Below are 21,438 nucleotides of genomic sequence, written 5' to 3'. Positions count from 1 at the left end.
CTTTGAGGGGTAAAAAATGTGTTCTAGACCCTCAAAACCCACTTTTCCTAAGTCTAGTGGAAAATGTGGCAATAAATTGAACCAACAATTAAATAAATGGAGAAAAATAAATATCCACACATGCTAAATGATGTGGAAATGAGGTGGAAAATCATTGAGGAGTCAAAGTGAAGTTCCAAGGTGATGTGGACTCCTTAATTTAAGAAAAAACATGTGCTCCAAAGAAATCAAATTTTCATGGAGGGGACCACGAATTTCTCAAGGAAAACACATTTAATGAAGAGAGGAATTCGAATTGGCTTGATGAGTCATCATTTGGTGGGCTTTGGACTTGGAGTTCCACTAGAGATGAGTGGAGAGTGGTCTCCCACCACTCCACTCCCACATACACTTGTCCCTTCTTCAACAACGAGTTCTCCTCCTCAAGGATTGCGTGGGCCTCTCTGGAGGAATTCGAATGACCACTTGGGGGAAATCAAATTGCATGAAGGAGCCTTGGGATTGTCATCATCACACTTGTCACATGGTTTTTCATTGGGATTTGCTCCCATTCCTCTATATAATAGAGCTTTGAGCTCTCATTTTGTATCATTTGTTTACTAGCTATTGTGTTTGTGAAAGCGTCGCTGCTTTGTACACTTTTCAAGAGTTTCAATAAAAAGACTTTAGGGGTCCATTCATGGGTGCTTTTCCTTTGGAGCATGGTGCATTGTGAACTATTGGTATAATCTCTTCTATTTATGCTTTTAGTTATTTCATTTTCCATATACTCTTATAGACTTGTTAGTGCAAAGTTATCTTGTATTAGCGTTTGATTTTGGTAGTAAGCTCTAGAAATTTATTTTCACATAAATTTCTAGAAGTTTTAATTCATTGTTTGCTTATCTGCATCTATATGGACTTATGTGTGATTGGAGTATTGTAGAATAATTATTTTTGTTTGATTAAACGTGAGGGGAATTCTTTGGGAGACCAACCCACTCTTGAAGCATCTTCAAAAGAACTCTCATTTATTATTTGGATTTTCATAGTTCATGTTACAGAAAAGTGTTCTTGCAGGGATTCGTTGGACATAGTTTGTATACAAAAAAACCATTTCATATTTTAAATCTTCCAAATAGTGCTTCATTGATTTTATATTAGCTACTTGAGAGCATTTTCAAAACTAAAGAAATGATTTGATTTCTTGTACACTATTTGTATTATATTTATTTGTTTCACATGTTCTCTCTACGCTAATTCTCTTGATTTTGCATCTCTAAGTTGGAATGTTGGTGACAAGAGCATTGAAGAAAAATCAATCAAACTTTAACCATTTTCTTGTAGGACCTCCCAAGATTTTTCGAAGTTTATTTTCTAGGAGGCCATGGGCAAAAAAACTAGCTCCTCTCTTGCAAAATTTTATTCACCATTGGAGGCCAAGTTTTGGAATACTAAGAAACTCCTAACATCTTCAAATCTTGAAAGCACTCATATTGTACTTACTTGAGTTTCCAATTCTAACTTTCAAGAAGGAAGTCTAGTGCTTGAAAAGCCTCATATGTTGTAAAGATTCCTCTTGAAGTTTTACTTGAGACTTTTTGGAAGGTTTCTCATCTTTGTAACAATCTAATAAAAAAGCTTAGTTTTTCTTGTGGGAGCTTGGGTTTCACCCAAGGCATCATTTTCTCCTTATTTAGAAGGAGAAACATGTGGGTGGATTGATCTTGCATTGTTTTCTTAGTTTTCATTTTGCATGCCTTAAGAATTAACACAATCTCACCATCACAATCTAACTTTCTAAATTTAATTTTGCTACTAGTTTCCATTTTATGTCTTGCGTTTCAAGTTTTGCTTTTAAGTACGACTTGGAAATTCCACTTTGGAGCAACTTATTTCATTATATGCAAGCATCTCAATTCATGTGGCAAAGTTTGATTTAGTTTAACAATTTGCTTCATGTTTGCTTCACTATAGGCTCATTGGTTACTTGCTCATTTATTTTAAATTTATTTGCTCACTTTGCAAACATATCATACTTTGAAGCTTCATCTCATTTCATTGTTTTAGTTGGTTGATCATTGATATATCATTTGTTAAAGCACTTACTTTGAGCAACTTACAATCTTATGTGATTATGAAGCTTATGTTTATGTATCTTGTACAATTGTGAGCAATTATCTAAGTTATTTCATTGAGCATATCTCCATTTACTTGAAGCATTTCCTTTTACAAACATTAATAAACTTGCATTTCATTTAGGCATATTATCATAACTTGCATCTCTAATAAAAATTTGCCTCCAAGCATAAGCTTAGATGAAAAACTTCTCTAAGGGACCCCTTTCTTTTATCAACTTGAGGGGCATAGACCCTCTTATGTGGTTAACACGGTGACCTTACAATCGTCAGAGCCACAATCTCTACAGCGCTGAAGGCATCAGGTGTGTTGGAGAATCCAAGGGAGATATCATTAATATAGCCTTGGGACCCCTTCCACAATTTACATAAGAGACTTGTCTCAAAACAGTCGAAAGAAAGGTCACATCTAAACTAGGCATTTAGATTAAAATTAACCAAGATAATTGCATTTAATCTTAGTTTAAGTGCATTTCATGCTAACACATTTTACTATTTTGCTTGCAAATTATTTTATGCACTTGTCATTGATGCAAATGTTTTCAATTGATTATCTTATTTAGTCAAGTATCATCTTGTTTCACTTTTGCAAGTAAAGTTTAATTTGTTTCATTTGCAATTCACTCTAGAGTCTATACTGCTTCCATACATGCTTTGGATTTGTGAATCATTATATGTTTTGAAAGCATTTCTTGAAAGCAAATTTTATATCTTGCATGTGATATCAAGGTTACTTGTGTTTCAATTTGAAACATTTTATTTTCTTGAGCAAGTATTATTTACTTTTAAGCAATATAAGGCACTGGTTTTATGTATGAAAATCTTTGATTCATGTGTTGACGATTATATATTTCATTTCATATTGCTCATAATCTTAAAAGTAATCCAATTCACTCTAACATCTCTTAGAAACTGCACATCCTTTCCAACTTAGTTTTCCATTGAGGGATCGCCCCCCTTCGCTGACCTAAGAGAGAGCTTAAACAGAGAGGGTTGGCAATAGGTGACAGCCTCATCTCTTAAATTTGCCACCAACCACACCTTGTGGGGTAACAGGCCAGAGAAGCCGACATGCCAAAAAAGGCATTCGACAGGGTGAACGCCCTCGCGAAAGGGCTCCAAGGGATGCCATACGCGCGAAGAAAGACATGCACGTTCATTTGGGCGAGTAGTATCAGGTTGGCCCAAGTTGCCACAACCACCCGACTCCACACTTAGCTGCGTATAATTAAAGAACAGGGAAGTGACAAGACGAGAAAAAGGAACTAAACAAAGTAATACAAAGAAGATTGAATTCTAAGGAAAACCGTAGATAAGGACGAGGCCAGGGTGAGGCTCACTTGGATGAGCCGGGGATGTGCACAAGTTTGTGTTAGGTTTCTGGTAAGTGTGTGAGCTACAAGGTTACATGACTCAAGTCTAAGTTCGGTTGAGGATTTAGTTGGGCATGCAAATTGAAAGGTTGCACAACCAAGAGTAAATTCCAGTGATAGACTTGGTTGGACATGCAAGCTGTGGTTTGCATGAACCGAGGTCATTTTTGGCTAAAGTTAAGTCATGAGAGCTCAAGTGTTGCACGCAGTTTTGTTGAAGAAGTTGAGGAGTGCTGCGACAAAAAATCTTTGAGGTTTCGGTCCAGCCACCCTTGTTGTAAATTATTGTAAATCTGAAATTGTAAATTATATTTGAAGTAATTGAAGTAAAGGGGAATTTGCCATTGGGAGTCCCCCCTCCCATGTAAACTATTGTGCACTTGTACGTTTATGTTCATGTTGTACTGTTGAAGTTATATTGTTGTTTATTATTGAATTTGTTCATATCGCAAGTTGAATGAATGTGAAATAAGTAATTGATAAATTGAATAAGCGTTGAAGGAACTTGTTGAAGGGCTATTGTGTGAGATTGTTTACAACTATTTCCGCAAGTTGATAGCAATCTCGTTAAAGGCACATAGGCTAGAAGCATAGTCCATGTATGAGTAAGCCTAAGTAGGTCAAGCCTTTAGGAAGAAAATATGTCGGTGTTGCACACCTCAGGGGACTTGGGAACCTTATGGTCAAAGTGCACCATGTGCGCATGACACCTACCTAATCAATCCAAAACATGGGGAATTTAATGTGCAAAGGTATGTCCAAGGCAGTGGAAGTACAAATGCAAGAGTATATCATTGAAGTTTAGATGTAGTGACTTCTCCAAGTTGGAAACTTGAGGACAGGTTTTCATGGTAACAATCCAATTAGTGAGCTTGGAGGAGCAAGTTTGCTAGTTGAATGGTTGCCAAGGACAACAACGAGCATAGAGTGGAGAAGGATGTAAGACCTCCATGTTGGACATGGCATGTGGGCAAGTGTGGAAGCACAATTGCAACATCACCATGCGCAAGTAGTTGCATGTGCAAATATAGACCCACCTTGGCCAAAAGCGAATCCACACACGGAGACACATGATGGGTATCGCAGTGACAATAATAGACTCGGGGAACTCCATACTTGTATTACACTTCACTAGGGCATCTTGGTCACCTGCGATGTGCAGGCGTGCCATGGGGCATGCCTCACTGGATGCATTAGAAGCTTGGAATGCGAGGTGGCACCTTCCAATAGTGAGAAACCAGCTCAAAAAGTGTGCCAAGTATGGTGTGCAAGTGGAGCAAACAAGCAGATGTGGGGTTGATTCGACAAAGGATGGACACAAAACATGAAACATGATGAGTTGGCCAGCTACCAAACAAGCGTGCATTGCATGGGTGAAGGGTGGATGCACAAGTTGGCTAGCATGTGGATGAGTTAAAAGGTGGCACAACTCCAAATGGATGGGTTGGCTATTATCCCAAATAAGAACTGCGCAGGACCACACACACACACATATATATATCCAAGTGAGAACTGGAAACACACAATATTTAAACATCTCCATAAAATGTCTTTCAACTCAATAACAAGATGAAAATACCAAATACCTATGATACCAATATTACTGATGATAATACACTAACAAAGTTGTTTTTGTAAATCTATTCAGTACTTTTAACAAAGCAGTGGGCCCTATCAGAAAACAGAATAATATATTTTTGTAAATCTATTCAGTACTCTTAACAGAGTAATGGGCCCTATCAGAAAATAGAATTATATTCTTGAATTTTGCAATTTTTTTTGGGGGTAATAGAGAGGAATAGAGCATATTAAGGAAAATGAGTCATCACTTTTAGAAATTTTAAGGCGAAGGAATTAAAAATACTCTTTGCTTCTGACACGCAGAATAAATCCAACTTCTCAAGCATTGTCTTCTGTTATTTGATGATGCTTACCTGAAAATCCAAACACGGATACCTTCTTGAATGATGCCCTTAAGGACAGGAAGAATGTCAATGCCTTCGTCATATGATGAGTAATTCAGGACACTGATACGAAAAATCATTATAGCAACTGGTCAGAACACTGCCTTCCTATTAGCAGCCAAACAAAATGTCGAATGGACATTTTATCAATGAAATGAAAACATCTAATAATATATTTCCCAAACTTGTACATCTCAGTAAAAATAAATTTTAATTTCTTTTAAACTTCACTTCCCGTATATATACACAACTGCTATTATGAATTTGATAATTTTAATTTGTTTTCCTTTTCTAGATAAAGACTTTTGGTTAACAAAAATAGCAATCCATTACAATCTCTCGAACTATATCCAATAAACAATATTTTCAAGTTATAAAATCTACACAATTCATATATCAAAAACATTGATCATCCAGGCATTGACTTAGGGGTCACCTTTGTCGTTAAAAACCATTAACTACTTAACTTACTAGTTCTTGATAATGGGTGGAGCACCACTGGAAACATTGGACGGACTAACTACTATACACAGTTCTCTTCCGAAAAAAAAATTATTGTCAACATTAACTACCATTCCATCCAATTTTTCCACGGGAAGTGTACTGGATATATAAATGCCTTCGATAAATAACCCTTGCTATCAATTAAACCCAATGCAAGCAGTTTTGATTCTGTTATGAGGTTTAACTGCAAGAGGTTGAAACATGGAAAATATATCTCGGATACAGAATGGAAATGGTTAGGATAAAATTAACAGGCTCTCTAGGCCACCACAACTGCAGCAATCAACAGATACAAGATCTTGAAACATGGTGCAGATGGAATCACAATGCTGAAAGATGAGACATGGAATCAAGTGTTCACCTCCAATGCTCCTATTCTATAGTTTCTTTTGCTGCTGAGGTTCACCAAACTGCTACGGATTTAATTTCAGCGGTTTTCCTGCTAGTGACGTCGTACCAAGTAGTTGCGAAAGGGCCAAGTATAACAGTGCTATGGATGCAACTATTGTTGAATAGTTAAAAGTTAAATACTAAAGAATGCCGTTTGAGTAATTATCTGGGCAATCATAAAACTATGACTTTATAGGCTTCTACAAATATGGTAACTGTACTTCTTGTGCACCTAGAGTTGCAAACCCTAGTTTCTTTATTATGTGGTGTGGCATCTAGATCAATCACTAAGTCCATGCAGAGAGAATATGGTCCTCACCAACTGGTCTTAAGACTTTCTACAATGGCATGTTGATTATCAAGTAACCATCGGTTAGCCATGCCCAGGTCACATACATATTCTCTTTCATGTGATATTGCTATGTAGGAACTCATTAGATCCATGAGTGCTTTGAAGTTTTAAGTAGAAAAGCATGGAAATGGAGACTGTTATGCCTCATATGTTTCTGTGAGGGGTGCAGCTTAGCAACTCGGTACCAGTTACTAAGTGCTACTTGTTTTGAGTTGGCCTAAGGTTTTTCTCTGTAAACTAGTAGGACTATTCTATTAATACTGTACAGTAAAAGTTATAGCCAACGCAGACTGTAGCCTGCCACAAGGGAAACAAGGTCTACAGTGGACCAAAATATCAGTGATGTTCATAAAAAGAAAAACATAATTATGTCCATTCAGAGCTGTCCTATGCTGTTCTAGCCCTATCATTTGAGTATGAACAAAATCATGTGCTGGAGCGGCATATAACAGCATGTTAATGCAATCTAAACTACTTATGCTTCTCCTGAAATGTTTCTTAGTAGAGATAATGCTTCTCCTGATAATTGGCATAAAAAGAGAAAAATCCTCCTCTTCACAATCACAATGGACATAAATGACTGGTGTCAGGTTGATTCTTCTCCTTCCCCATTACTTCCATGTCCCAGAGTGTTGTAACCAAAACCTCACACATTTTTGGATTTTTGTTGCACACTTGTTCTTCAACCACCTGAGCCACTGTGAATTTTCTGTCTTTTCCAGTAAATATCAATATGTTTAAACTTTAAAGTACTTCGTATCCCATTTGTGACATATATGTATCAGGTATCAACATATTGAGCTCATCATATATGTCTTCTAAAGGAATGGAGATTTGTTTCTCCCTAACCTTCTGCTCTATTCACTCAAGCTCAGCATTAATCTTAGATGAAAACCTCCTATGGTACTTCATTTCAGCCATGGTAGGCTTGGTGGAGGGGTTAGCCTTCTCAGGGTTCCTACATGTTCACAATATGCCTCATCTTGTAGGCCTAGAAGATTCACTGTCAACCATCTCCACTTTCCACTTTACCTTTCTTAGCCTTGCCATACATATTTGTGGGCTAATACTGATCCTTTCAGGGACCACCTACAGAGGACCCAAAGGAATGTAAGTAGCTTAGAATCTCTGTAGTTCCTACCCAGCATAATCCTTCAGATCATTCTGGAAACTTTTGCCAACGAACAAGCCCACATCATCCCCTTGCTCAATGAAACCCTGTAGCTTTTGGATGAACAAAACCATGACCGAGCTATCACTGCAAAATCATACCAAGACATACCATTTTCACAGGCTAAAGCCCCAACCAAATAGAAAAGTTCACAAAAGCTCAAACTCAGCCAGAGGAATAACCAATAAAACTGATATGTGGAGGCCAAAAACATACCTCTCTTGTCGAGTTCCTTCAGTGATCATGCTATAGCGGATTGGTCTTTCCCTTGCCCATGAAGAGCCATAATGTTCACTAGAGTGGGAGTAATGGTTAAGTTGTTTCAAGGACTGAAGGGCCAGGGTGAGGTGACCTCCCTTGTCCTTCTTTCCTGGCTCAACACATCACTACCATGCCAAATGAATTCCACTTGCCAACTGAAGAGACAGGCTTGAAGACTAACCTTGGTTTTCATCTCTTACACCTTATATGGGGTGAGTTGGACTTAACTAGCAAACCCAATGGCTGATCTCAACGTTAAACTCATAACCTTACAAATTTTCTCTTGTAACATAGTAATGGTAACATTCGTATAGCCATACATGCTGATATTTGTTGAGACTTGTATCAGTGCCAGTTGGTGGGATTGTTACAAAAAGAAGCTTGCACGTAAAAATAGCACAATCTAAAACATGTAATAACAGCCTACTTTATAAATCCACAAAATATGGTGCATTAACTAAGACTTACTAATACTCAACCAAATGTCTTAATTACCCATTTTCTTGTATGAATCATGTTTGTGGAAGCCCATTGTATCACTGACAGTTTGACTTGTTATAAAAGGTTTTGAAAGAAACAAAAGAATCTTTATTGAGCAAACATAGCATAACCTAGAACATATATCGACAAACTAATTTCCTTAGCCCATCTCTATAGAAATCCACAACATTGCTTGTTGACTAAGGCTACTAGGCACCTATATAAAACTTCTTTATGGACTTCCATTCATAACCATCAAGTGTTTCACTAGTCAAATTGTAAGTTAAAGGGACGAAAGCTCCAACCTACATTGTATAATATAAGTCGAATCTTGATAGGTCACCCACTATCATCCCAATGGCCTACCTTTTACCTTTGTAGGTCGGCTCTCTCGTGGCTTTGAGAGGGGCTCCCCTAAAGATCACTAGGGCATAAACAACAAGGAGCAAGGTGATATCACAAGTAACCCCAATAATTGAATTGGGCTTACGAGAAAAAGGGAAATAGTGGTGATGAAGGATGTGAAGATCAAAGCCAATATTCAAGAGCGATGGAGTCAAGAGAATGTTAAGGACGAGAGGATATCAAGAAGAATTACCTTGCTTAGGTTAGTTACCTGGAATAATGGATTGACAGTGGTGGCAGAAGAAACTAGTATCTACGGATGGGTAACTTCTTAGCCAATCAAGGTAAAAATGCAAAATCAAAAACCCACTAGAGAGAATTCCTCAATAGGATTTCCCTCAACGCATGGATAGAACCAGATAGAACCAAGAAAAGAAATGTTCCTAAGTCGAAACATCCATCACATAATAAACTCGAAACCCCAATAACAAGAAGGAAATCTTCATTTAGCCCCAAGGGGAGGAATAGTCCCACTATCCAACCATGAGCCACAAATGAGGAACTCCTTCCTTTATATGGAGCAGGTAAGGAACTTCCTTTACATTAAAATAATATTATTTGGAGAATTTACTTATATCTAACAAGGAAATTCTATATCTAATCTACTTCCTTGACCCATAGGTGTTATGAATATAATTCATATAGAAATAATAAATGTAAATATAAATATAAAAATAATTAATTAAAATAGTTAGTTAGTTAGTAATGAAGAAGCATGTCTTAGAGACATGACCATTCATGAAAGGGCACCTGCCTAGGTATATAAGCGGGCTTTCATTGTAATCATATCACACATATTTTGTACATTCAACAATTCTTATATACAATTACTACTTGTCCTACGATGGATACTTTCATATTTCAGTTCTTCTGAATTATTCCGCTGCGTATACGAAGTTTGTTCGTTACATTCATATCAGAGCCACGTTCTCACATCCCAGCCATTGGCCATTAAAGTTTTCGTCAACGTAGTTGTCTTGTAACGAAGTGTTTCGCTCGAGATTGGAGTTTCTCCATTTTCCAGTTTTGTCGTTCAGGATTTTGGCCATGTAAAAGAAAAAAGAAGAGCATATATTATAAAAAAAGGAACTATATAAAGAAAAAAGGGGAATATATCTATATATATATATATAAAGATTACAATAAATTATTAAAATAAAAATTATAAGAAAAAGGTTAAAAAATATTAAAACAAAAATCATAAAAAAAATATAAAAAAGTTATAAGGGTATTTAAAAGAACGAGTTATAAAATATATATAAGTTTGAAAAAAATATATATATCAAAAAAACCAATAAAAAAGGAAAAAAAGTCATATTAAAAAAATGATAATTATTATATTAAAAAAAAGGGACGACTTACCTAGTGGCATCCTTATCGTCCATAGGCTCCGTTGAAGTTCTACGACCAGCAAACCACCATCCTTTGCAGACAGTTGACTGTCACCTCTCACCGTCGATCGACCATCTATAGCGGACACTGTTCACAATAGAGTCGCCTAGCCACAACGCCGCTCTACGTCAAAATCGAGCTGCTACAACTAGCCGACTTTGTACTTTGTAACTAGTGCTTCGCCACCTACATAGCAGAACCAACGTTCCACACCCCTTTCAAACCTGTCATTACCATTGCAGCCATCAAAACTTCTGTCGTTGTCACTTGCAGCACCGTCCAATTTCTGCGAACCCGCACTACGCCCATTCTCCCTTCATTGCCTCTACCTGCACCCATTAAACTGCATCCCCGTTGTCGTCCACATTCACGTTGTTGGCTCAATCCCCCGTTCACCTCGACCACATTCCATCGAGCGTCCTGATCCTCTATACCTGCTATACAACCATGAAACAAGAACAATTATAGAGCATGAGCAAGGAAAGTTCTTATGCTACTTATATCTCAATCACATTCAAATGAGCAAATATTAAGCCCTTAGGACAGCAGCAAGTAAAATCACTCTAGATCCAAAAATGACAAGCATGTATGAACCAAATATGAGCAATGAGACACCCAATGACTTGCCAAATGAAAATATAAGCTAACCAACCTTCTTATGATGTATTTTTCAGTGTTATATCAGATTTTGAATGCACTTATGACAGCAGTAAGAAAATTGTGAAAATAGTGAGCCACCAATATGAGAATGTGTGCCAAAATGTGCCAAACAATTGCCAAATGCCAAAACAAGCTTATCAAACTGAAATTTTAGATTCTTTAGCCCTTTATGATGTAATTATCAGATTTGATCACACTTGTTATGCAGAGATATTCAGTCAACAAATCAGTTAGATTTATGCCCAAGAAACAATGCCCAATTCACAAAATGACTAGTAAACTTATACCATGAATTTCTTAGTGCATTTAGGCAACTTATATGTGATTTTTAGAGCATTTAAATTTAAATTTAGTCACTGTTATGAATGTATTCAAAGAGCTGTAGTAAACAGTGAGAGAAAATAGGGTTTAGAGATCAAACCCTTGGCCTCTAGGCCTAGAAGAAATTAGCCCAAATTCTCCAAAATTTTCCCAATGAGTATGCCACCTGAAAACACAAGTTTTTTTCCAATTTCTCTGCAAAACCCACCAAAAAAATTTTAGAGATGAAATAGAGGCAAGTGAGGGCTAGGAAGAGGGCTAGAAGGCCAAGCAAGAGGCAACAACATACAAGAGAGACCAATTAGGCTTAACGACTAAGGGAAAGAGGCTTAACAGGCTTGTCGTGAGGGCTAAAGAGGACGCTGAGAGGCAATGGAGAGGTAAGGGAGGAGGCCGAGAGGGAGAGCGAAGGGCTAGGAGGCTAAGTGGAGGGAAAGGAGATGGGCCGAAGGCAGGAGGAGACGTAAATGGCCTATGGCCAGGCCTTAAAGGCCTTAATTGGCCCACGACAAGCCCTAAATGGTTGTTGTCTAGCCTTTGGAAGGAGTCTAAGGCCTTTAGGTTTCACGGCCAGGCCTAGGAAGGCCAAAAAACGCTGACACAAGGGCTAGAGGGCTGATGCAAGGGGCTATGGAGGCCTCACTAAGCCTAGTGGCCTTCAAAAACTTTGAAACCCATGCTAAAAAAATTATTTTGCTTCAAATCTTCAACTTCTGCAAAATTCTTCAGTTGTTGGTCCTACAAATAAAAAATTAGAGGCTAGATCTTTACGCTTAAGGGCCTAGATCTAGCTCTAATCCAACAATTTTCCTTTGATCTCACCTGTACAAATAAATTTACAATAGCCCAAAACCCCAATATATACAAAAATTAAAAATCCCAAAACCCCAGAAAACCCCAGCTGCAAAACAAGGGTTAGAAAATAAAATAATTTATAGATCTATTATACAAAAATATATTTACAAAATATACTAGTGTATAATGCTTACAAGAATTTTCGAAAATAATTTTTTTGTAGATAATGGCTAAATGTATTTCGAAAAATAAATGTCAAACCACAAAAAACCATACAAAATATTCAAGATCCAAACATGATCAACCTATGTCCACCTTCTGTGAACTTGGAGCCCAAGGGTTGGGGACCCTGCAAACACTGTATATTTTCACAAGAATAAACTGTTAGAACAACAATGATTTGGATCACCTAAGATAAGCCCAACACTTACCAATAGAGTGTTCCTATCAGGGTTGCAGGGGAGCACCCCCCCCCCTCACATCCCCGCTCCCAATCTCGGCAGCGCACTCCCAACCAAAAAAAACGCTCTCTAGTTTTGGCCAGAACGTTTTAGGGAGCGGTCGGAAGCGTTCGCTCCTTGACCGCTCCCGAGCGCTCACCCTCTGAAAAAATGCTCCCGACCAGCGGAAAAAAAGGTCGCATAGCCGAGAGGGAGGGCAACGCCAACGGCAGAGAGGAGAGAGGAGGGAGGGAAAAGGGAAGAGGAGAGAAGAAAGGGAGGGAAATGGGAGGGGGCAAAAAATAAAGAAACCCTCTCCCCTCCCATTATTCACTTCATCCATTGAGAGCAAGAGGAGCAAGAGAGTTTGAAGTTTGGAGAGAGGAGCTTGGTGAGAGAGGAGCGTGCAAGGCGAGATTGGAGCTCGAGATTGAAGGCAAAAGAAGTAGGATCTACAATCTAATCTAGCATTTTTTTATGTTCATTGCTAAATAAATAAATAAATATTTTCTCTATTTCCCATTCCCATTCCTCCATTTTTTTTGCAGATTCAAAACTTCAAATTTCAAACATCATGGTTATATGGCTTGGCATTTTCTTCTTCTTGGTTCTTTTTTTGGTTATTATGGTGTTGGAGAGTAGAAGAAGGAGGGTTGATCATGAAGAAGAGGATGAAGAAGTGGGTTATAGTGGATTTGATGAAAACCCCAGAGAGAAGTACCTTGGTGAAGAGGACGAGAGTGAACATAATTCAGCCAAAAAACTAAACAAGACCAAACCCCATTGTGGAAATATGTTTCTAGGCCTGAAGCAGGGAAAGGGGGTGGAACCACTAAATTTGACTGCCCCCATTGCAACAAAACTTACACAGGTTCATACACCCGTGCCAGAAGGCACCTCTGTGGGAAAAGGCCATGGGACGAAGATAAAAAATAGGGAATCAAAACTTGTGCAAGTGTGTCAATAATAGATAGAGCCAAATACATAAGGGAAGAGGAGGAAGCCCAATACAAATCTAAAAAATCAAAGGGTTTCTTTGAACCAAACTCACAATCACATCAACATGCACAAACTCAAAAAAGTCCTTCAGCATCCTCCCATGGCAGTGGATATGGAGGCACAGGGTCACCAAACATCTCTTTAAGGCATAGAACCATATCAGATTTCCTTGATGAAGGATGTAGGGATGATGTGGATTCAAAAGTTTACCGGTTTCTCCATGCATGCGGGATACCATTCAATGTTCTTCGCTCACCTTATTGGCATGAAATGGTTTCTGCCATAAATGATGCCCCTAAACAATACAAGGGCCCTGGGTATGACAAGGCTAGAACCGTTGGACTTTATCATGAAAAAGAAAAAATATCACATTCTTTGAGTAGAATTACAAATTCTTGGACTGAGCATGGGGTGTCCATTGTATCTGATGGATGGACAAATGTAAAAGGCAAGCCATTGATAAGTGTTCTTGCTGTGTCTGTTAGTGGTGCCATCTTTCTTTCAGCATATGATTAATCAAAGAAGTTCAAGACCAGCATCAACATTGCATAAACATTACTTGAAACAATTGAACGTATTGGGCCATAGAATGTCATCCAAGTCATCATTGATAATGCTGCTAATTGTTAGGAAGCAGGAGCAATTATTGAGGATAAATACCCCATTATTCAAAGAAGTTCAAGACCGGCATCAACATTGCATAAACATTACTTGAAACAATTGAACGTATTGGGCCATAGAATGTCATCCAAGTCATCACTGATAATGCTGCTAATTGTAAGGAAGCGGGAGCAATTATTAAGGATAAATACCCCAACATATTTTGGTCTGGGTGTTTGGTTCACACAATGAACCTTTTAATGCATGATATTATTAAGAACAAAAACCAACAATACTAATGGATTAGTGATTTGTACAAGAGAGGCAAACAAATGATAAAATTTATTACAAATCATAGCAATACCCATGGGCTTTTCCGCAGTCACTCAAGATTGGAGTTGTTGAAGATTGTGAAGACTAGATTTGCTAGCTATTACCTCACCTTCAGACGCCTTTTGAAGGTAAGAGAGTCATTGGCTAGCATGGTATCAAGTCCGCACTGGCATGTATTAAAGGAAAGGGCTACAAATGCAGCTGACACGCAAGGTTTTGAACAGGTGGAAGAGACTGCTCTTGATGGTCAGTTTTGGTCACATGTGAGGCAAGTATTGGAATTCACCAAAGCCCATTTATCACATGATTGGTTTTGCAGATACAGATAAACCAGTGTTTGGGGAGGTGTATGAGCAAATGGATACCATGTTGGGCAAATAAAAGATATTGTTCAGAAAGATGATCCCAACTTGTATACATTGATTCACAATTGTGTGTGTACACGGTGGAATAAACTCAATGTTCCACTACATGCCTTGGCATATATCCTTACACCAAAATACTACTCTCCATCTTGGTTGGGCCAACCTGCACCTGGGGGTGGAGTTAGGGTCAAACCCCATACAGATCAAGATGTATCAATTGACCACTACGTGTCAATGACCCATAGCAGTACCCCCCTTTTCTCGCAAAAGGGATAGCGCCTGGTTGATGTGTCTATGCCATTCAAATATCATCATCAGTCTTATTTCCAAAATGTTATAATGTAACCCCATTCTGCATGTATATGATGTAAATAATCTCAGCAGAACCGTGTCATGTATGTAACGACCTAGATAAACCTACTTTACTGGTGACGATCTACATTCTGGGAGGTTTTTTGTTTCACCAATCCATTCCTGAATAGTCGGCAGAATTTTCCTTCAATCTCATCCCAAAGACGGAATGGATTTTGTCACTGGGATCGTAGGCGAGTCCTAGTGTCTTAGATCGAGTTTATGTAAAAGTGATTTGGGAAAAATCCAAACTATTTGGTTAAGTTATTTTATTACAAATTGTTTGGTTTGCTAGATTATATTTGTGTCGAAAAAATGGTAGTCTGTGAGGGTCTATTATAAATGGGTTTTCCCCCTTCTGATGTAAAAAATATGAAAATCATGATGTAAAGTGCCTTGAAGGTTGGAAAAATAATTTATCCCCTCATTGGTTAATTAATTAAATTTTCTAGCCGAAAATTAATTAAAATCCTAAGCCAGAAATTTAATTAATTCTAGACCCTAAGTAAATTTAAATTCTCCAAAGACAAAATTCGTCGGTCCTTAAAAGTTAAATTTTAAGAGGTCCAGGGACTATGGTAAATTAATTATTTTGATAAATTTTAAACCTTTGATCCACGAAGTTAAGTCAAAGTCAAAATTTTGGGGAAATTAACTCAAAAATTTTATTTTTGAATTAATTAAACTACATTTAATTGATAAATTCGAATTTTCCCAAATATTTTAAATATTTCGACAGCTGAGATATAAAGAAATTTTAATCTTCATCAACAGTCGAAATTGCTTTGATGAGGATCACTCGAACTAACCGTTGGAGGATTTATCTTTAAATAGGAGGTCATTTGTTAGTGGATCGATCCGATCTCTGAGTCGTGTGCTAAGCAAAAAGCTCTTGCGTAATTTTTTCCCTGGATAATAAGGAAAGGCTTTGAGGTTAAATTTCGTTGGTGTTACGTTTCATGGAAATACTGTAAGATGTGTTGTTTTCATGCATAAATTTTTTTTAGCCATTGATGATAGCTTCTGAAGAGTGATTTGAGTACAGGTATCTTGCTCCGTCGTTAGGGTTTAAGTGATAATTTAAATTTTGAATGTAATAGCAGGTATCTCTATTTATCTAAATTCTATTATCATTTTCTCGCTCTATTTTAATGGTTGGATTGGGTTTTGCAGGAAAATCTTGATTTTTAAATCCTCAGGCGTTAGGGGAAGTTTTCAGTTGGACCAGCCAACTCCCAATCTGTGTTTTCTAAGGAGCCCAGCCAAATTAGCTCAAAGCTTATCATAAGATTTTGTGTGATATAAGAAGGGTTTTGAGTTAAACATCTCCTTTAAAAAAAATTTAAAAAAGTGTGTGGGAAATTGATAGATCTGGTTGCTGAAAGCCTTAGATTATCATATTTGGAAGCGAAGTTAGACTCATACTCCCCAGATCTGGTAGATCTACCATTATTGTGCATAGATCTGTAAAAAAAAAAAAAATTCTGACGTGGGTTTCTAGAGTTGTATTTATTTTTGTATATCTGGGTTTTGGGTGTTATTGTTTTTAAGTACAGGTTGCAGATCTGAAAGTGAAGTTTGATTTGAAGCTAGATCTGGGCCCTAGAGGGTAAGATCTAGCCTCAAAATCATTTTTGCAGTCCAGGGGTTTGAAATTTTATTTTATTTTTTTAAATCTGGAAATTTTTCACAAGGGTTTCACTGAAGCAAAATTTTAACATTTTAATCAAGATTTCTAGAAATATCTTAAGGGTTTTCTGGCTACCATTTGTTGGAGCTTTTCGATATTGGTCTACTGCAAAATTCAATTTTTTTTAGGAAAACCCTTTATCCTTCCATTCCTCCACCTGCATTCAACCCCTCATACTGCTCACCTTTTTCATCCATCAAAACCGCAATCTCATCTCTTTCGAAATCCTACGATTTCCTCATCAAATCCGCGGCTTCTCCTTTCCCTTGCTCGTGCTCCATTCGGCCTGCAGTTCCCTTCTCTGTCGCTGCCTCTTCGAAAGTCCCTTAACCTGCAACCTGTTGCTGCATCTTTGCTGCTCCAAACTATCCTCAACTCATCACTACAAACCCTTCATCCCTCTCGAACTCCGTCAAGCGCTTTTCCTTCATCACCGTCGCTCATTGCATTCCTTTCTTCCTCACCCGAGCTCTGTCCACCGTCCTCAGACCTCCTCCGACGAGTGGCTCTTCTCTCCCCTCCATTGACCTTCATCTACAGCCCGTCGCTACATATGTCGTCATCTATCCGCGACCTACTCTTTGTCCTCCCGCAGCTCCTCGTCCTTCATCTCCAAACCCACGACTCCATCCTCGCCCTTCGTTCCATTCCACCTCCGTCGAGCTACTAGTCGCCATCGTCAAGCCCTACAAACACAAACCCAACACTTCCATTTCTTTTTTTTATTTTCATTTGTATTCTTGAGTTAGGTTAGATTTTAAATTTGATTGTTTATGTTAGCTTAGGTTTAGGTTTTTCTAACAAATTTGATATTTTTGGGTTTCATTTATTTATTTTCTTTTCAATTTCCTTATTTCAAATTTTTATTTTTGTCTTCGAGAACTTACAAAAAAATAATCTTTCTGACATTTGATTTTCTTATTCTTTGTCTAATACACTTTGATTTTGTTCCTTTTTATTATTTTTTATTTAAAATCTAAAAGATATAAATATAAATATAAAAATTAAAAAATTAAAAATAGAATTGAGAATAAAATAAATTAAAGGAGGATTTCCACTTTAAAAATTTAATTTATTAACCCTTCGATTTGTTTTTCTTCTTCAGTTATCACATTAAAGCAATTGCCTATGAATAATTAAAATGCTAATTTAAAATTCCTTGGTGTTTCTGGTGTTAAGTGCAAAATCTTAAGTTTTCGTGGTTTCTCTATTGTCAAGGTGCGATAAATGTTTAAAAATCATATTGACTGTTGGAAAAAGATTATTTTGCTAGATTATTCTGTATGCTAAATTTTTTATCATTTTACATTTAATTCTTCATGATCGTCGCTTTGCCACATTATAAATTTCTCTGGGTGACTTGTTATTATTTAGTCTTTGGTTAATTTAAAGGCACTGGTCTATAGTCATTTTTATCTTGTGATTGTATCTTATTTTAATCTATCTATCTCAATTGACCGAGACTTGTTTTAAATTCATCAAGTTGTTCATCCTTAAAATCTCCTAGAGCCTGTGGAACACAGGCTATCCTCATCCATTCACCTTAGGGACTACCCGCCTTGACCTGTCTAGGAGAGAATCTAAACGAAGTGAGTAAGGATTAGAGTGACAGCGCTTTACTCTGAGCGTTGTTGCAGTGCCTAGACACAGTGTGACAACAGTATCTACAGGGTATTTGCAAGCATTAGACAAGTTGATACCTGACAGGGAGAATGTGTTAATCTGCGTCTTGAATTAGGCAGATACTTCAGTTGCACTGGTTTGTTTGGTTCTTTGCATGCAATGGAAGATAGAGACAGATTTGATGCTCGCACGTGGTAGGAAGCATATGGCGGGCGGCATGTGACTTTTGCCAAAATTGGCAAAAAAAGATCTTTCACACGTTGTAAATACTTCTTCTGCAAAGAGGTGTTGGAGCACCTACAGCTTCATACATAATGTGAGAAGAAACAGACATAATGAAAACTGGGCAAAAAGCTTGGTTTATGTGCATTACAACTTGAGGTTGTTGAGTCATTATTGTGATCGGTCTTATGAGGATCCAACATATAAAATTTGGGACAACCACCCAGAGGACGATAATTTGGAGGATGGCACTATACATCTTGAAGAACTAGAAGCAGAACTTATGCAAGATGAAAATGAAGCCATGCTAACCCCACCATCCAGTAGCAGTGTCAGTGTTCGAGTTCCAAGTCTTGTTCCTTTGTTGCGTCGCCTCCATGTACATTCACACGTGGCGGGCATGTGCCTTCTAGTTCTGGTCGTGGGGCTGTGCGGGAGGAAATTCCTAGAAGACCACCACGACCTGCTCAGAAATTAGAAATTTCTCATGGCAAAAGGACATTGTAGATAATAGATTTACTTGTCTTCTCTAGTTTCTAGTAGTTTTAGTAATTGTTCACTCTTTCATATTTATTATGATATCTTTTGTAAACAATATATGACTAAGTTTAAAGTGTGAAGTTGGCAATTATAACTCATTGGTAATGAATTATGAATATGATGCTTCGTGAAAGTTGAAAGTTATTTTATTTCATGTTAGACATTCTTTGTTGTAATGGTTACACTTAGCTTACAAGTACAACTTTGGTGATCAATTATGATAAATGTTATATATTGAATTTTGAAAGCTTGAAACTTTCAGATTGATGAAGTGTCAGTGTTTGAGGTCCAAGTCTTGTTCCTTTGTTGTCGTCACCTCCATGTACATTCTCACGTGGCGGGCATGTGCCTTCTAGTTCTGATCATGGGACTGTGCGGGAGGAAATTCCTAGAAGACCACCACGACCTGCTCAGAAATTAGAAATTTCTCGTGGCAAAAGGACATTGTAGATAATAGATTTACTTGTCTTCTCTAATTTCTTGTAATTTTAATAATTGTTGACTCTTTCATATTTATTATGATATTTTTTGTAAACAATATATGACTAAGTTTGAAGTGTGAAGTTGGCAATTATAACTCATTGGTAACGAATTATGAATATGATGCCTCGTGAAAGTTGAAAGTTGTTTTATTTCATGTTAAATATTCTTTGTTGTAATGGTTACACTTAGCTTACAAGTAAAACTTTGGTGATCAATTATGATAAATGTTATCTATTGAATTTTGAAAGCTTGAAACTTTCAGATTGATGAATCATGAGACTCAATATGTTGTACATTACTAACTTGTGGACGTGGTTGATGAAGATTATAACTTCTAGATGATCGTTGTTATATGGTTCAATCTAATGTTACGAAAATCGCCATTTTTTGACTCCGCTGATATTATCGCCCAATTTTTACAAAGTTTTTTTCTGAAAAAATCGCGATTCGAACGGAAAAAAAACGCGACCCTCTGAGGCAACACGTTTTATAAGCAAATAGATGAGTTTTATTTCTCATTTTTAGCAGACAACGGACTTGTTTGAGAGCTGAGGAGGAGAGGAAGGCATCCACTAGGGCAAAGGAGGAGAAAAACAGGAGATTTTCGCATCCCAAACAAGAGAACTTCGTGTTTGAACCAAATTTCTTCGGCAAACCGTGGTTTCTAGGTATGGGCATTAAATTTGGCCATTTTGTTTTGGTTTTTTTCTTGTTTTGCCTTGGGTTTCTATAATCCATTGATTATCAATGATTTTTGAGTGGATTTGATGGTGTTTTTTTTTTCATTTTTGTTGCATAGAGTGGAGAGGGTTCATTTTGGTCAAAAATGCAAAAACTTGATGGTTAGATTTATTAGTTTAATTTTTTCTTGTGCTCTATTTTTTTGCATCATTTTTTATTGGGTTTGAATGTGCATTTTTTCTATTTATTGTTGGATTGAGTTGAAGTTTTTTTTGTTTGTCAAAAATTTAATGTGTTATGTCATGTATGTAATTTTTTTTTTAAACTTGCAATTCTTATTGTGCCATAGGTTCAACTTCAAACTTCATCTTACATTAAAACTCAAGAGTTTAACCAAGTTACACACATGCCAAAGAAATTAGACCCTGTGAGAATTTGGTGAACCTGTTGGAGGGTTTGATAGAATAAACTTGTCTTGCAAGTTGTGTGGGCAACATATGTCAAGGGGAGTTTATAGATTGAAGTATCACCTTGCACAAATCCCTGGACGTGATGTAGGGCCTTGCACCAATACAAATGCGGAAATCATCCGAAGAGCCATGAGATCATTGGAAGAATTAGAGTAAAACAAAGTGACCAAAGCAGATCTGAAGAAGCAACTAACAGGGAGTTTGTTAGGATATGAATATGGAAGTGGCACTAGTTCTACTTCAGCATCAATGTCTACAACCAACCCTGTAACTACCTCATCATTTTTTGTTCCTAAAACCATGGCTGGTTCACAACCATCTATCACTTCAATGCTCAAAAAAATGAGAGAACAAGTTGACAAGTTGTTGGGCAAGTTTTTCCTTTAGAGTGATATTCCTTTCAGCGTTGCAAGGAATAATCCATTTTTCCAGCCTGTTGTTGATGTTATTGCAATT

General features: G+C 37.3%; 1 protein-coding gene across 2 annotated transcripts in view; it reads right to left on the bottom strand.

Annotated features, from left to right (window-relative positions):
* The window catches only part of LOC149167099 (serine carboxypeptidase-like 42), a 163,534-nt gene that overhangs the window by 28,078 nt on the left and 114,018 nt on the right, over positions 1-21,438 (bottom strand). For both annotated transcript variants that reach the window (XM_089432868.1, XM_089432867.1), the window contains exon 8: positions 5,425-5,517. In XM_089432868.1, the coding sequence (XP_089288994.1) occupies positions 5,425-5,517 (93 nt within the window). The remainder of the gene's footprint in view (positions 1-5,424; positions 5,518-21,438) is intronic.

The sequence above is a fragment of the Pinus tabuliformis genome, chromosome 5_1 (assembly GCF_031772625.1).
Source record: "Pinus tabuliformis cultivar Carrire ecotype Pingquan chromosome 5_1, CPIR1, whole genome shotgun sequence".
NCBI lineage: Eukaryota > Viridiplantae > Streptophyta > Pinopsida > Pinales > Pinaceae > Pinus > Pinus tabuliformis.
Note: the sequence above shows the minus strand (reverse complement) of the source record. Positions and strands in the feature narration are given on the sequence as shown.